The sequence below is a fragment of the Atta colombica genome, unplaced genomic scaffold (assembly GCF_001594045.1).
Source record: "Atta colombica isolate Treedump-2 unplaced genomic scaffold, Acol1.0 scaffold35, whole genome shotgun sequence".
NCBI lineage: Eukaryota > Metazoa > Arthropoda > Insecta > Hymenoptera > Formicidae > Atta > Atta colombica.
Genome location: NW_017259459.1, coordinates 1,942,518 through 1,959,941, shown reverse-complemented (window position 1 = coordinate 1,959,941; position 17,424 = coordinate 1,942,518). Strand labels below are relative to the sequence as shown.

The 17,424-nt window shown below is 32.9% G+C and overlaps 3 protein-coding genes and 1 long non-coding RNA gene across 6 annotated transcripts in view; 2 read left to right on the top strand and 2 right to left on the bottom strand.

Moving 5' to 3' along the window:
* Positions 1-3,905, bottom strand: part of LOC108690747 (eukaryotic peptide chain release factor subunit 1) — an 11,223-nt gene extending 7,318 nt beyond the window's left edge. Inside the window, exons 1-8 of one of the 3 annotated variants that reach the window (XM_018198190.1) lie at positions 3,688-3,905; positions 3,106-3,399; positions 2,635-2,810; positions 2,312-2,439; positions 2,092-2,242; positions 1,304-1,494; positions 599-728; positions 282-502 (exon numbers count right to left, since the gene is read on the bottom strand). In XM_018198190.1, coding sequence (XP_018053679.1) covers positions 282-502; positions 599-728; positions 1,304-1,494; positions 2,092-2,242; positions 2,312-2,439; positions 2,635-2,810; positions 3,106-3,191 — 1,083 coding nt within the window. In that variant the 5' untranslated portion in view covers positions 3,192-3,399; positions 3,688-3,905. Of the gene's footprint in view, positions 1-281; positions 503-598; positions 729-1,303; positions 1,495-2,091; positions 2,243-2,311; positions 2,440-2,634; positions 2,811-3,105; positions 3,400-3,668 lie in introns of all 3 variants that reach the window. The other 2 variants (XM_018198189.1, XM_018198187.1) reach the window with 2 other exon arrangements.
* A 2,926-nt stretch (positions 3,906-6,831) lies between these two features.
* LOC108690720 lies at positions 6,832-11,150 on the top strand. Its single transcript, XM_018198156.1, has 7 exons — positions 6,832-6,937; positions 7,826-8,167; positions 8,425-8,666; positions 8,768-8,962; positions 9,234-9,509; positions 9,582-10,321; positions 10,671-11,150. Exons 2-6 carry the CDS (start codon positions 8,017-8,019, stop codon positions 10,287-10,289), a joined length of 1,572 nt encoding a protein of 523 aa, XP_018053645.1. The 5' UTR covers positions 6,832-6,937; positions 7,826-8,016; the 3' UTR covers positions 10,290-10,321; positions 10,671-11,150.
* A 3,709-nt stretch (positions 11,151-14,859) lies between these two features.
* On the top strand, positions 14,860-16,062 carry LOC108690767. Its single transcript, XR_001931911.1, has 3 exons — positions 14,860-14,936; positions 15,028-15,247; positions 15,909-16,062. It is a non-coding gene; the product is annotated as an uncharacterized LOC108690767 (long non-coding RNA).
* LOC108690766 overlaps positions 14,877-17,424 on the bottom strand; it is a 4,912-nt gene continuing 2,364 nt past the window's right edge. Inside the window, exons 2-10 of the mRNA XM_018198233.1 lie at positions 17,111-17,424; positions 16,855-17,041; positions 16,586-16,768; positions 16,249-16,506; positions 16,077-16,164; positions 15,605-15,986; positions 15,398-15,528; positions 14,985-15,232; positions 14,877-14,921 (exon numbers count right to left, since the gene is read on the bottom strand). The exon at positions 17,111-17,424 is cut by the window's right edge and continues 3 nt beyond it. Coding sequence (XP_018053722.1) covers positions 14,889-14,921; positions 14,985-15,232; positions 15,398-15,528; positions 15,605-15,986; positions 16,077-16,164; positions 16,249-16,506; positions 16,586-16,768; positions 16,855-17,041; positions 17,111-17,424 — 1,824 coding nt within the window. The 3' untranslated portion in view covers positions 14,877-14,888. The remainder of the gene's footprint in view (positions 14,922-14,984; positions 15,233-15,397; positions 15,529-15,604; positions 15,987-16,076; positions 16,165-16,248; positions 16,507-16,585; positions 16,769-16,854; positions 17,042-17,110) is intronic.

Here is a 17,424-nt window from a genome sequence, read left to right as displayed (position 1 = left end):
CCCCCCCCCCCCCCCCCCAAGAAAAATCGGAAAGCCAACCAGGAAATAATAAGAATACGAAAACGTCCTATATCTATAATTGATATTGTCTAATCTTTGACAGTCTTCAACATGTGAATAATTTTTTAATTAAATTAAATATAAATAAAAACATGATAAAATCAGCAGTTTCTTTAACATACTGTAAAGAAAAGTGCTGACTTTATTATGTTTTTTAGTTATTTAGTTTAATTAAAAATTTATTTTTATTTTCCATTTCTAACATTGTTTTGATTACTCACTTCCTTATCAGTAAAATGAGTTTTATCTTTTTCTTGTTCTGGCGTTAAGTGTAGTACTTTTTCTTCAGCGTTCGTATGATTTTTCAGGACATATCGTTGAATATCTAAATTTTCCCAACAAATTAAAGTTTCGACGCTACCCAATTCCAAGGCTCTCAACGTATCTTCTACACCAAAACAATATTTGCCAGTTTCTTGAGAAATTTCATCAAAGTAGCGCCCTAAATAAAACAGAAATCCAATATAAATATGTATTATTAAATACATATATATTACATAATATTACATTACATTTTAATCAACATATAAATATTTACCGATTAATTTTTTCTCTTGAATAAACTTTACATTTTGCAAAGATTCGGCCGCTAATTCAATAGCTTGATTAAAACCATTTTCGCCACCATATGATACATCAACTAGCTTTATAACCTTAGCTTGCAATCTCTGAAAAAAAAATCATGTATTAAAGAAACTAATAAGTTAGAAAGCTAATTAAAGAAACAATCTGTTTTTTATTTCTATAACATATTATCACTATAACACAAATGTATTCAGAAAAATTAATTGTAAATAATGGAGATTTTGGAAAATTAACAACACCAAACAGTTCGAGATCGGTTCCTGGACTTGCTGTCCGCATAAATATAACACAAAGAATATTCAGCAAAAACATTCCACTCTGATAAAAATAATGCCTACGAGATATAAATTTAATCTCAAAATAGAGATAAGCGAATACTATCATTTTTGGAAATCTTCAAATAATAATTGTTCAATTGATGATGTTTATCATAATCACAAATTATGAAATATGATAAACGTTATTCAACAGTAATAAATAATTTTAAAAAGCAGATTTTTAGAATAAAGGTTGGAAATAAAGCTTGTGATCCCTTCGCATAAAAATTATAATAAAATCAAAAAGATTTAGCTTTTGCCAAAGCATTGTCCGTGACATAATAAAACAACGGAAAATGCGATCTTCTAAAAAAAATCTTTCTAAAAAGAATTTTGCTTACTGGATCGAACATATCGGATTGACTAAGTTCCGTTTTAAAATCGGCACTACCCGCAAGGATCAATCCAGCGATGTTAGGTTTGTCGTTTGTGATATATAATTGAGTAGCGACTTCAGCTACTTTTCGAACATAATTATGCCGTTTTTCCATGCGTAATCGGGCAAAACGCAATGCAGATTGACCACCTCTGCCTGAAATCAATATTTTCTTTGTGACATATATCTTTTTTTCAAAAAGTCGGGTGGCTCGGTGCTCGGTCCACGAACTACTAATCCGTGGATCCGAGTTCGATCCTATCCACGCCTCACATATGCAGGATTTTTTCTGCATTTAAGTTACTCAATATGAGTAAGAATCCCAATTGTGTCTTGGATTAAGGAACATAACTATTATATCGATTACGTTTCCTCCTGATTAAAAAATAAGTTTAAAGTTGAAGTTTGATATAAAGTTCATTTCACAATTGCGTAAACATGGTTATAAGTGATTGTAATTGTAAAAATTAATCAATCGCAATCAAATATGAGGAAAATCTTTGACTATGATTAGTCAATTCTTACAATTACAATCACTTATAACTACACTTATATAATTGTAGGTTTAAGGCTTAAAAGTTAGTTGATAACTTGTTATTGACCAATTTGGCTACACTTGAAGAACCGAGGGTCAATTAAAGAACAAGGAAAAAAAACATACATCTTTGATATCAATATCTTATATTGATTAAACAAACAATAATGACAAAATTGGGATAAAAACAAAAATCTTTTCCAATTTCTCTTACTTACCATGTTTCTTGGGAAGATCTACGGTGAATTTATGTAACACCTCGCGGGTGTTACCTTGCAGCGTTCCAAATAACGCTCCATTACCATCCATTACAATAAAACCAAATTTGTTATCATCTGCGAGTAATGCCGTGAGTGCTTCTGTGTGAAACTATAAAACGCAATGTAATTTGTGTAAAAAATCATATTTCTTATATCACATTTGCGAAAATAAACACACCTTATTATCACAAAGATATAAAGATGTATTGATAGGTTTGAAAGGCTCAAAATCGATGTTGACTTTTTTTTCTTTTCCTTCTTCTGTTACAATAGTTCCACAATAAATTACCAGGCCATTTGGAGGCACTAAAAGACATTAATATGCATAAATAACGCATGATTAATGTTCAATATATGAATGATATCTAATCTGACTCAAAAGTTAATCACGAAACATAATTTTACATTAAAAAGAGTCAAACACTGTAAGTGTATACAATTCCTATATTCTTATTGATATTGATATATATATATATATATATATAGATAAAAATCAATTACCTTTTGTATATAGCTTTAGCCTATGCTGCACCGATGTGATTGCACCCAAAACAGATAATCTATTTACACGTGACTTAATGTTCGACGCTGTACCGAATTCATCCGCCAGCATCTTGCTCACTCTCGATATTTGGTCCTTTGGAGGTATGATTAACGAAATCATACTCGTGCCATTCCTGTAAAGACAAACACGTCAACCTTCCACAAGTATGCCGCAGAGATAATTAAAAGACAATTTTGGAAAAATCCACTTATATAAGACGAGACTTATATACATTTTCCACGATAAATTCCAGTAACGTCTGTCAGTTGCAACAAAAGCGGTTCTTGTATGGGATCCAGAAGCCCAAATTGCGGAACTTGGTGAATGAGCACATGGTTCGCCAAGCCATATGTCAAGGAAATTCGTGCAGTGATAACGGTAACAGCTGACAGCACAAAACGCGAGGACTTTGGAGCCGACCTACTTACCCTCTGGCCATCTCGAGACTCTTTATGAGCTTCTTGATTTTCCAGATCTCGACGTTGCGGTCGGCGGAGGTCTCCTCGTTCGACATCGCTGCGGATGTGCGTGGGGACGCGTGGTCGCGACGTTACGGCGGGTTGGTGCCCGAGATGCTGAAAATTTAATCGCTGCCACGCGCGCTCTGGTCCGCCCGAAGGTGGACGTGGAGGACGACGACGATGATAATGACGAGGGTGAATGGAGCAGGAAATGTGGCCCACGTCGATGACGGGGAATCGGATCTTGCCACAGGTTCCTCTCTGTGAAAATTACGATCGGAGAGTTATCGGTAGTTAGAAAATACCGCACCGATCCAGTTCACACCGGATTATGTCAGCCACGGAGGAACGTGGTCGACATAGCCATTCATTCAGGGGCGGTCGCCCGTTCCGTTCGTTCGTTCTCTTTCTTTCTCGCGTTCTCTTTCTCTTTCTCTCTAACGCTCGGTGTCGCGCGCGCGGGCATTAAACGCTCGAGTTTAAGCACGCGCCGTACGGCCACCTTTGCTCGTGGCTATTATACGGTATACCTTCCGTCCTCGCACTCACTTCAGAGGATCGTTACGGTGTGATCAGTGTGCCCGACGTTATCGCGACGAGCTGGTCCTCTTCAGCGGCGACGCGATTCGTCACACGGCGAGTACCACGCGAGCGCGATCCTCGGTATGCACACGTCGGCCATGCGATGGCACAGCGGAAACGTCAGTGAACGAACCACGGTGAACCGTGGACGTTGCCGCACACGAGACAAAATGGGAAGCAAAAAGACTCCACTTCGAGGCCGCCCAGTTGCCAACACGAGCGCGCACGACGCCACGATCGTGAAATGTGATGAAATGTGAATTGCGCGTTCGCCATTGGCTACCGTCCTTATCGACCGCGCGCGCCTTTAGGCTGCCCTCATATGAATATCGGTAGTAGCGATACCGAATTGTGGACCAAACTTCGTCGTAAATTATCATAAATTTTTAGAATATTTAGTTTTAGAATATTTAATTAAAATTATCGAGATGACTCATGAACCTTTTTAATCGCACTTTATAACTCCTTCATACGAAAAATTATATTACGAATTTTTTAGATGAAGTGAAAATTACAAAAATGAGCAAACTCACTAGGTGTTAACTAATGAAGTTATAAATATTTTAATAAATTCGATTACTTTCGAAATTTTCACCGTTTCAAGAACCATAATAAACCCCAAGATCTCTCTTCAATTTTTCTTTATTCAATTTAATTCTAGCTAAAGGTGCTTTCGCATGAGAGTTTGCATCCTTGTTAAAATTTAAGTGATTAATACTCAATTCCAGTAATGTAAGATTTATAACTTCAGAGATTGAATCGTAGTTCAATTTTACTCTTTATCTTTTTCTAATTTTTAGGATTAAGAAAAGATAAACAGTAAACCAAACTGACATGTTTCACTAGGCGTTTCGATACGCTTGAAAACAGTGCGCGCTATTTTATTGAGAAACTTGATGCCAAATTTTTACACTTAAGTGCAAAATTTGGCACGAGCTTCAAACAGTAGAGTTCGATCAAACCGAAAATGAATGTTGATCGGTTGTCACTCAATTTTGGCCTAAAACCGAAACCAAAATTTTGAAACCGAAACTTAATTTAAATGAATCTTATTAGAGAGAAAGAGAGAGAGAGAGAGAGAGAGAGAGAGAGAGAGAAGAGCTACCGGAATCATATTTTTTTCAAAATCATATTTTTTTCGACATTTTTTTATTAATTTTACAGACACTGTATAATGCCGCCTCTACTAGAAGAAAGCTGCAACAATTGGTAGAGCAAAAATAGAGGGGAAAATTTTCGATGTTGCCAGGGACATTTTCGATGTTGCCAATTGTATCTCTGGCTCCAAGAGGAGATATCGGTTTAATGCAATATGGCAGCACAGAAAGTTGAAAATGTTTTCACGGCTCGGCTTGAATTGCTTGATTTGTTGTTTTCGTCATCGTCCTATCATAGGATGCATTCAGAACGATAACCGTTCAGCGCTCATAAGGCGCATTCAGCAGACTCAATAGTTGAGTGTTCACTGTTATTGGTGTATTCTTTTAGATCATCCAATCAGAATTTTAAATCTAGAAAAAGACAAATAGCAGCGAGCGCTCATTTAACTGTTAACGCAGATATAGTTGAAAAAAAAACGACTATGATTGGTTAATTTTTTACGGCTCGCGAGCTTTGTAGAACAAGTTTTATTCTGAATCTACAATAGATTTTTAAGATCCAGTTGTTTCATTTTTTGATAAATTTAGATAAATCTGGCAACCGCGCATGTAATCTTAGATTGGTAATCTTAAGACCCTAAGTCTTAAGCCATAAAAATGAACGAATCACAATGAATCAGGAATTCCGCACAACAAAAGAAACAGGGAACAGAGAATAAGAATTTCAATCTATCGGAAACTGTGTATTCCACAATGCATGATCTCTGATAGGTTGAAATTTTTATTTTCTATTCTCTGTTGCCTGTTCCTTTTATTGTGCGGAGCCCCTTATTCTCTTCACATTCGATTATAGTTAGTCAATTTCTTATGGCTTAACATTTAAAGCACCTATTGTAAATCCGAAGCTAAATTTTCACGAGTTGTTCTAATCAACGGTTTTAGCAACAAAAAATGATCACGTGATCAAAATGGATGCTTGATATTCGTCAATTTTAGCCACGTGATCTTTTTTGTCGCTGAAACAGCCAGCGTTTGAGCAGCTCGTGAAAATTTACTTTTAAATTGCCTTTTCATGCGCAGCACGCTGCAGTAGCAAAAATATTACGTGATGTAAAATTTTCATAATTGTTTCAATTGCATTTGCTGCTCAAAAAGCAAAACATTAAAATTTCTAAAATTAGAATAAACTGTAATTTTCTTAATTATAAAATCACTTTACAATAATCATTTCAAAAAATTACAATAATTGTGATTATTATTCACGTCTCGATGTCAATCGGAAATTGAGATCATAACTTATTTTTACATATTAAACTTATTAATATTTATTAAAAATAATTAATTAATTATAATTAATTATAAATATATTTTCTCATTCGAGATGCCATTCTTTGTTAAATTTTTTTAAATATCTGTTGCGATAATATTTCCATTTTTTTTTTTTACAAATATTTCGGACTTTCTCGATTTCGAAAGCCCTTTGTTCGTTTAGTGCCATTTTCTGATCAATGTTCGTTCGATTGAATTGTGAGCAAAATGCATTTTGCGCCAGAAGTAGCGGAAGTGCGTCATTAAAAATTTTTAACCAATAATAACGAATTGCTGCCGCAGTATATGAAAAATCATCCTTCTTTCCACTATAAATCAAACTGGATCAAATTTCTGATTAGTTGATCAACTACTTTTTGTCCAGGATATCTAGAGGGAGTAGGTTAATTAGTACCATTACGATAATTTCGTTTATCATCTATACAATATCCTGTGAATCTGTAATTATAATTTAGAGAATTCTCTCTACATTCTGAGGAAATAAACGAGATAATTCTAAATGCAGAGAGAACGATCAGGACAATTCTCTTGCTGCAAAATACCCACAATCATTTTTTGTCCTTCGTCCAATAAGGACAATAAATCCAATAAATAAAGAGAGCGAGAGAGACAGGTTGCCCCATCTATCATTTATAGGTCGTCGTAACGGACGCGGACGGCGGACCATGGGCAAAAACCAAGCAAAAAGGCAATGGCGGCTACCCGTTGGACGGCCAGCGAGCTTGGCTACGTGAAAAATCTCCGAAAAATATGATCTACGCGTCGCGATTGACGATCGTAAATTCAAGGTACGTTTTCCGTAACCATTCCTGTCTCGAGTGATAATGTTCGCGACACGGTGCGGCGCGTCCGGGACAACGCTAGAACGAACTCTGGCAACATCAACATGTGGATCCCAAACGATTTGATCGGAATAAGACGACTTGTTACGGAGAATTTGAAGTAATCTCGACGCTCGACCGTATATGCTGCAGGTCGAACTTATCGTCCATGTGATCGGACTGAATCTTTCTCGTACCATAAGCTCTGGTGCATCAGCCAGACTAACGCGATAATTTTGTGCTAAACAAATGTCATGTGCTTGACAGTAACACGTTTGTTTATCAAATTTGATAGCTGCGCCGATTTGCCGATTTTCAATGATGTAGTATCGAATAAAAAATATAAAAATATGTCTAGAAATTGCTCACTTCCTGAGATGTTACTATTGATACATCTCTTGTCGAAGTTACATTTCAATGTCACAAATTTAATTGATTGAAATAATGTGTATTAAATATTTATAGCTCTAATGTTTCTATTTTTTTTGTTATATTAATTTTATTATAAACTTCAAATGGTTTATTCCAAATTATTTTAACCCTTCGGCACTACTCTGTAATTTTCTACATAATTTATATTCTGTGCCATTTAGAGAATCAGCATATATGTTTTATAGTTCCAGACTATATAAAAATCTGAAAAAAATTCTCATATACTTGAAATCTTTAGCAATAATAAGTTTTACTATAATAAAAACTAGATGATATTTTATTAATTTTTCACATTGAAATTTGAATAAGAGTTTTAAGAAAATATGATATTGATTGTACCTTAAAATATACAGTGGTACTGGAAGAACAAGTATAAAGTATAAGTTTAAGTATAAGCCTTTAAGTATTTTCTTTTATTAACAGGTGTATGGCTTGAAGGTGGAGAAGTATTTTTGCCTGCAAAGGTAGAAATGGCACATGGTATATGCAGAGGATGGCTGATAGACGAATGGACTTGTTATTGAATCGATTAGACAATGAATGGTGGCTGGTAAATCAAATAGAAAGATACGACTGCAGGCAGGAAGGAGTAAATGAGTGCGCGCACCTAAGTAATGAGCGAGACTCGGCATTATCCTATTCGTTCGGTCTCGGACTTATACGCAGCCGAGGAAATAGAAGTGCTTCTTCTAGAAGAGATACGCGACCTGGAGTCACCACCTGCTATATATTCTAAACCCGAAGACATTCAAGACTTCGAAATTGGTATGTGTTTCAATGTTTTAATTAATATTTGTGTATTATTTAATATCACTTCAATATGGAATTTTATACATAAACAAAGTTAAAATTCCATATCTGCTATATCAATAATTGTTTTATGGTCACTTTGTAATATCAAGATAATGTATAGTTATTAAAATTTTAACACTGATTTGCCTTTCTATTTTTTATTAGAGTTATTGTATATCTATATAACTGCATATACGAATATATACATGGTTTTAATATTGTATCAATAGCAGGCAGTAGGACAGGGGGGCAAATCAGCTCCCAATCATCAGAGCTGGATTCGCCAGGGGTGAACTCGACAGTCCACTCTTGGGATTCGCATGCTAATTATCACGGTCACTATGGTAATAGTGATCATAGACCTGGCTCATCAAACACCATGCCTTGGTCTCGTGCAAGTCATGTGGTTATTTACTGCGACATACAAGGACATCTTAAAACACCTACGGGTGTTGTTAGACTCTTATTACTTGTGAGTGTAAAGTCACTTTTATGTAGAAACTATATGACAAACTCAAAGTTTGAGCTACTACAATTGTTATATATAGATAAATTAATGAGCGCATTTCGTAGATATCTTCTGCAGCTTGTTTGGCAACTTTATGCAGTTCTGGCACTGCCAAGGTCAGCATTTTTATGCTGCCTTTAGCAGATCGTTTACGATTCATGATCTTTGTAGCTGTTTTCTGTTTCTTGGTCACTGCAGCTCTTCTCTTCCTTGATATTTCGCATGTCATTTACATCCTTCCTTTAAATTGGACTAGACTGGTAAGTAATGTTTCACTATAAGACTAATATTACATTTGTCATATGACAAATTTTTCAACTTTTGTATTAATTGACTGTAGAGAGTTTTCGAATCTCTCTATGCAATAGCCAATCGACAAGCTTGAAAAATTTGTTGTACAATAAATGTAATATCAGCTTAATACCTGTATGTTTCAGAAACTATTTATGTAATTATTATTGTTATAAGAAATTATTGTGTAGATATATTAGTTGATGTTGTTATGTATAAGAGGTTATTATTTTTTTCTAGAATGCTATAGTATTCACTGGCATAGGCTTGTCATATGCTGCAAGTAGCGCATTATTAGCATGTACAATATGGAAATATCACAGTGGAGGTTGGGTACCAAGACGCACACGTTCTCAATTAACTGCTGCAGCAGTAGTGGGACTTTTTTGTGCTCTTTTAGCATTTTTACTGTCTTGGATACATTGTCGTAGTGGATCAAGTTGTAAAGGTCAAGATTCTCGTAGTCATACTCCAACCCAACTTTATAAACCCGTTGACAATTCTTCTTCCTCTGGGGTAAATAATTTGCATGTTTTATGACTCAAGTATTGATTAGCAATCACGGTGTAAATATAATCTAAAATGCAGGTCACTTTGAAGGAACGTAGTCCTAAGAGACCGGCTTCATGGGCCGTGAAAAATCAGCAATCGAAGAAACGTAACGTGGACAGTGATACGAACACTAGTAACGGTGGCCATCGCGGTAGTAATCACGAGAAATTTAAACAAGGCGCAAATAGAAAGGACCATTGGGCTACAGCCAAGCAACATATTTTAGAAACACATACGAATAACGAGGATACTCGGCGGGAAGATACTGAGATTGAGAGGAGACGAAGAAGACGAAGGAAAGAGGGTGACAGTAGTTCAACCGGTGATGGAACCGCGCCAAGTAATAGTAAAGTCGATGCTAATCTTGTTACTGCGGAGGAAGCGAAGACTAGAAGAGTACCGCGAAAGTTACCTCTACAGTCTACAGTGGAGCAGTCTCAGCCGTGGCCCGAAACTGAATGTAGAAATAGTGGTACTACGCAAATTAAAAGTAAAACTAGACGAATGCCAGTGAACAATGACGCACAGAATTATTGTGAAATGAATGAGGCTAGATCGATCAATCGAGTGACTCGAAACGGTCTTCGAAACTGGGAGGCGGAATGTACGTCTAGCAACGGTATAGAAGAAACTACTGATGCGAATGTGGTTCGTAATGCTATGTGGTCCGGACAGTGGCGCCCACCACCAGATGATGTTCAACCTTGTTCTAGCAAAACTATCGATCCTTACAGCTTTACCTGAACGTCTTGTGAAATATGAAGCACACATTTTAGGTAAAAAATAAACTTGTTCTATCGAGCAGTTTCTGTGAACAATTTGTGACATAACAAAATTTTTTATAAACCGAGTATATCTATATACTTTACGTCTATAAACATTTTATTCAATACAGTAATGATATTACAATTGAAATTTTGTACTTTTTTCTTGCTTGCATACAAAATGTCTGATTTTATATTTAATATTAAATGATGCGTAATGACTGAAGTAGAAAACTATCTTGATTTTATATTTTGTGTCTGTGTTTTCAACTGTGTATGAAATTGAATGTTAACGTAAAATATATAGATTACTATATTTCGTACATGCAATAGGTGAAAAAATAGCTCGGACTTATTATAGGGCTCATCAAGTTCGTCGTTATCGAATTTTGCAGGACGAACATGTGTCCAAAGATTTAAGATCTTGTATAAAATTATTGCTGCCTTGTACATTTTGCTGCCAAGAGGATAGGTTTTCTTTAGTTGTTCGGGTCCTGACGTTTTGCATCACAAAACCAGACTGCCCAACTTTGATAAGCAAATAATGCCACTTCATTCCAATCATGTACCAAATAATAAATCTAAGTAAGTTTTAATGGGATTTTATAAGTATAAGACCACTATATAGCACGTAACACTAATATATATTTAACTAATTATTTCTATCATATTTTGATGCCAACATATTTTGAGCTCCATGCATACTTGGAAAAAGCGTTTAGTACATGCAGGGAGAAATTGCCTATTCTTTAAGAAAGTTGTATATATTAAACCTTGAAGGATTATATACATACATAATAAAATGCAGCTAGACCGATCTTTCTATCCTACATACAAACAACGGTAGTTGCAACTGTAATTTGCGACTGTAACTTGTCTATTTAAATTTATATATAATTGCAAACTCTTGAAACACAAGCGCACAAGATTCTTCTTTTATTAAATTAAATTTTAATATTATTTAAGGAAATGAAACTGGTTTTATATATATATAATTAAACATATTAATTTATTTTAAAATGCTTAAAAAATTACGATGTGATTATAAAATATGCGAAAATCGAAGTTTATGAAATTATCATAAACGATGCTTTTAATAAAGTTTTTAATAAAGGAAAAGATTATATATTCGCAAAATTATAAAATAATTTTCTTAATTAAATTTTGTTTTAAATTTTAATTAAACGTATGACTTATTAATAATCGGTGTAATAGTAAAATCACGATAATATTTTATTTTGCAATGACAATACCTTTATAAATATATATTTCACACAATGGCCTTATAGAATTTTAAATTTTTATTAAAGCACGTTTTGAGAAAAATGCTAAAAATAATTTCATATAGAGAGAACTTTTTATTGACTTTTAATAAAATTATAAGACTTAATCTTTGCATTGGAAGATCGGTTTGGCATTAGTTCCCGTATGAACAGAATAGTATGCGTGGAACGATTATTTATTGTATTATTCCAATTAGCTCACACTCTGAAATGTGCTCATTATATTACAATAGTATCATTCTTGCACAAGGACGGAACAAACACTTAAATTACAAGTTTAATTATAATTAACCAAATTAAATAATACTAATTTAAAAAATGTTTATATATATATTGTAATTGGTTATTTTTTATTAAATCTTAAATCTTTAAACTGAATTTTTTCATATACATAATTAATAGATTTTTGCTGATTTAAGTTATTAAAAGAGAATGATCCGTCCCTGTTCCTGTATGCATTATTTATAAGTACGTCTTACGTAGTTTTAAAATTATTATAAATGAATAGTATTATTTATTGTATTAATCTTTTAATGAAAGAGTCTAGTCAACTCTGGTCAAGCACTTTTTTGTACAACTATATCTTCTTAATAATCCATCAAATTAAAGAGCAAAGTATTTTTTAGTATATACATATCGTGTTAGAAGTACAATTCATCTTAGAAGAAAACTATTAAGCGCTTGTTTCCTGATTGATAATTCCATTGAGTCTTTTTTAATATATAACAGCATTATCTAGTCTTCAGAATTTCTATAATATCTTGTTTCTCCTTTGTTCAATGTATCACGACCATTATATCGAATGAATATAAACATGTTAGCTAATCTTGATTAAGACAACTATTTTGTCTAACAACAGCTATTTTTTGTCTTTTGATACGATGCCGCGAGTGTAAACACAAATAAATTATACACTTATCGAACTTTGATGCGTCAACCTTAAATCAATTAATAGTGTAAGAGAAATGCGTGTTCATATAGATTCATAAAGAGAACGAGATGTAATACAGCAGCTTCGTTGTGGCAAATATAAAGTATCAACTTGTTTTATTGGAGATATTATAGTGTGTAATTTTTCTATATAATTTATCTTTGGTATGCTGAGAATTATGAGTGAGTATCTCAACATAAATTATGTTTTATTAGGAGTAACTAATTTATCAATATCACTTGGCGTAATAAAACAATTAGCCTTGAGCGAGATCAAAGTGTACAAACACTGCCAGAGGAAATATAACGCTCTTTTTAAATGTAATGTAATACCGATTAGTTTTCTTAATGACTTTACATCCAAGGTTTGTAATTCGAATTCGTACACGTAGTTTTATATCATTTTATTTCACATTCCATATTGTTATTTGTAATAATAACAGATCTTTTTAATGCTAATTCTCAAATTTTTCAGGAAAAATATAAAAACATCATTTGTTAAATAGTATTATCAAATAAGGACATAATAGACAGCTAATGGATTAAAGTCATCGTTATTATAATAAAGACTAAACTATTATTTGACTTTGATATTCGTAAAATTATTTGCTTCAACGAAGTTAATATAATAAATAATAGCAGTATGTTTGTGATACATGAAAAGCACTGTTTCCTTAGAATTTGTATGAATAAATTATCATTCAGGCAATAAATTTCGATTACGATTAATAGATGCAAATTTCTTTATATACTAAGCTCGATTGACAGTGACCTGTAGTGATAGCATGACAATCCAAATCTGTATATGACCTGAGATCCCTTCAAAATCAGGCGAGCTAAAAAGAATTGATAGGAAAAATTATTGTGATTAAAATAGGTATTTTAATGAACACATTCAATTAATTACAGAATGTATTCTTTACGATATCGAAAATTAGAAACTTAATTTTACAGAATGAATTCCTGTCAATTTGTTTTAATTCTCCTAATAGAATAATTTAACTGGCCTAAGTCCTCATTTGCTAAACGATAGACGTCACGTTACATGTGTTACGTATCCCAAATACGAAATATTTGTCTTGTTTAGATATTTTTAATGTGTTTTAATATTTATGTGAATGTATTCAGGTATTAATATATATAGTGTCATTGTATTTATATATTTCGTTACATATGAATGAATAATGTGATGCTGCCAATAATTATAGTGGACATCAAACTGTAGCGACATATTAATTGTAGGATTGTTAGGCGAATCGTGAGTCGAATGTCTTTTCAGAAGTCTGAAAACAATGGATATAAATATAAATAAAACGACTGGGCAGATTGCCAAGTATGACGCAAAGATATCATGCGATGTATGACATCTTGGTGATTTGTCGAACTGATAGCGAATGATCTAGACAATAAATGATTCATGAGTCACGTAACACCTAAGTTATAGCATTATCACATATTCTTTTAAATGTCATTTTATACATCTAGGAGTAAAATGAACGGCGAATATTATACACTATTGATTGTGCGGAGTTGTGCGGGTGATTGTGTATGTTACTTAACAATATATCACAAATCTAGTCAGAGTGAACTTTGTGTAATGTTACTTGAACAAAACAATGTACATTTGTTAGTAAATGCGTTAAACACAATTTGATTGGCGACAGCTAAATACGACATTATATTTCGCGCGTATACCATGTCACGCAATCGTCCGAAATACAAATGGAAATATCAAAATCATTGCGCAATCTGTTAAACTTCATAAGAGCTACGCCTTAGGAAGGTCGGAATATCTAACAAGAAATGTATTTATAAATCGTTATATACCATAATATTTCCATTGTCAATGCATAATAATTATTTTCAACGCACGAGCAAGGCTAATGGAAAAGAATATTTTAGAATAAGATTCATATCGAGCTTATATACATCTAATATCAATCTATAATTACATGAATTTTCAACATTTTTATCATTACTATTATATTAATCAATTCTTCAAATTGATATTCGAAAATATTAAATATTAAGGAATTAAGAGGAATATCACTTGCGTGTGTAACTTCAATGGAACTTTTCATCGAATTAATGTATTAGAATCGCTCAATTATTAAGATCGATACTATTACGTTCGATCTCCTTCAATTTTCCAACTATGTTTTCCAAGTTTTTACGACGTACGCAGTACTTTGTTTGATCGCTTCCATTTGACATAGAAGAATAAGGATATACGTGTCCAACGTAGCGATGAATCCAACCACTCGAAGAATGAAGAAATCGAAAAAATAGCACATAACATACGACTCCAATATAGAACAAAGATCATATTTTTGATATATTTCAATTATATTAAGCACATAAATGTATTACCTTTCATTTCGGGCATACAGAGGCGATGTCTGCAATAATATCCGGTAAGTAAATATACCTTAGAATAATCTTATGTCTCTATATCTTCTTACCTGCCGTTGAAGTCTTAATTGCTTTAGTAATAAATATTTACAGATGGATTTCGTCCAACTGTATTGATCACGGTGTACACTCGATAATCCGGATAGATCCGTCGGATATGCCGGAAATTGCGGTCTCACTGTCGTATGACGCTGTTGGTGAAGCAAGTGTTGCTGCTGGCATATGTAATTTGAATAATACGGATCATCATAGGCTATTAAATGACCCGATGGAGACGCTAAAGAATTCGATATTGCAACTGTAACAAATTTAAGTAATCAATATATTTATTAACACTTTTTATGTCTAAGTAACACAATATTTTATTGTATTCCATACAAAGTACACCGAAGTATATCTGAAGGATTGCTTAACAGAATATTTTAAATATATATACATATGTAATATAATTTTTTAAATTAACCTTTCGCCTTCTGAGCCTTTAATAACGTGTCATAATATCGTTTCTTATATGCAGCTAGTTCAGACATTGAACGAGCTTGAAAATTATTTGCAGAATTTACATTATCCGATTTTGATTCTACCGTTTCGCATCTAAATTAGAAATCGTTTTATTATTATTTGGCATTGTACGTGTGACTAAGACGTTCGATAAAATAAACACATTTACCCGTGTCTTGATTTTTCCGTATTATCTTTGCACTCAAATGTAGTCGCTTTCTTTTCCATATCATAATCTAAATTATTTTGTTGTAATTGTAATTTAATTATTTTATTAAATTCTTGAGAATTATGTTTCTTTTGCAATTCATTAACATAAGTAATAGCTTTTTGTTTTCTCCTTTCAATCGATTCTTTTTGATTTTTTTGTATATTGATATTTGTGTTCTGTTTGTTTAAAGGTAAGCAGCTATTGGTATCACTATTTGAGATATTAGATGTAAAATCTTCTAAAACTTTCGGTGATGTTTCAGATTTTGGGTCGTTCGATGTAAAACATACCAAATTCAAGAAGCCCTGTGGATGCGATATGATGCGTGGAAAGGTCGATTCTGTATGCATACATGAGAAATTTTGTAATTTTATATATTATCTATAATTACAAAATATATTAAAGGCATTGATGTAATGAATAATGTTACCAACGAAAGTTCCTTCTTGCGCTCGTTTTAAAAAATTGTTCAAGCTTGTTTTAAGTCTATCATTAGGTGTTGGTAAAAGATCGTCTGCCTAAAATTTAATTAATTTAATTTTATTTTTAGAACTGCTCTAAACTAAAATTAATCTAAAATTCCCTATATTTTATCTACATACACTTATGATAATATTCTGATCTTCATCGCAACACACATCCATTTTATATATCTCATCTTTAATTGTCTGTTTAGTTGTTGCGTCTTGACTAATGTCGATTATCATATGTGAAATGCCAGATTTTTTATTTTTATCAAATGCATCTTCATATTTTTTATATTTGTATTTAACATCATTAAATTGTTGGGGAATCTTATTTTGCGCGCATGATAAATCTATTATCTCAGTATTGTTACTAGTCTTCGTGGAGCATGTATCCTAAAATGTATTAATATCTTGTAATTATTTTATTTATGTCTTTTTTCGTTTATTTTATTTCTCTTTTCTTCTAACAAACTTTATATACCGTTTGAGACAAGTGACAAGGGTGTGATTCAGCAATGGTATTATTATGCATATTAATTCTAGCCGGTACATAATACTTTTTATTAAGTAGATATTGTCGATAAGATGGCATTTGATACTTATTTCTCTCCAGCCAATTTTTCGAATTATTATTTAGATGATTTGATGAAACTGCCTATTGATTAATATGTAGAACTTAAATTGACATCAGTTACAAATGAATGAAAAATCGCATTATATGGATCTGTTAAAATGAATTACGTTTTTTATATGATTGGGAATCATAGAAATCTCGCTTTCGGAAAAACCTCGGAAAGGAAAAGCTTCGGAAAGCGACGACTTGAAATTCGACATATTTTTATCGCATAACAAATTTTGCTTTGGTGATGAAATATCCGTTATTTTATCCATATTTTTAATATCAGATATATTTTGAAATGTATTGCTGCTAATATTGTAATAATATGAGATATACAATTATATAATAAAGATTGTACTGTGTAAAGAGATCGCTTACTTTTCCTGCAGATTGATTTTAGTAAAACCTGTAATTGTACGAAACACTTCTTTAATCATTTGGTCTGACGTATTATCTGGAGGAGGAATCATTGAAAGCAATAGATGCTTTTTTTGGAAACCACAATCTTCTAGTAAAGCTTGAACTTTTCTCAGCACATATTCATATGTATTGATACCATCTTTTGGTTGATATATATGCAATAATTGCGTAATTATATTCGAAATGTTGTTTCCCTTGTAATCATGATGTATAGCTGAATATAATGATGAAAAATCTATTGCTGCTGCAATAGGATCAGTGTCGTTTGTATT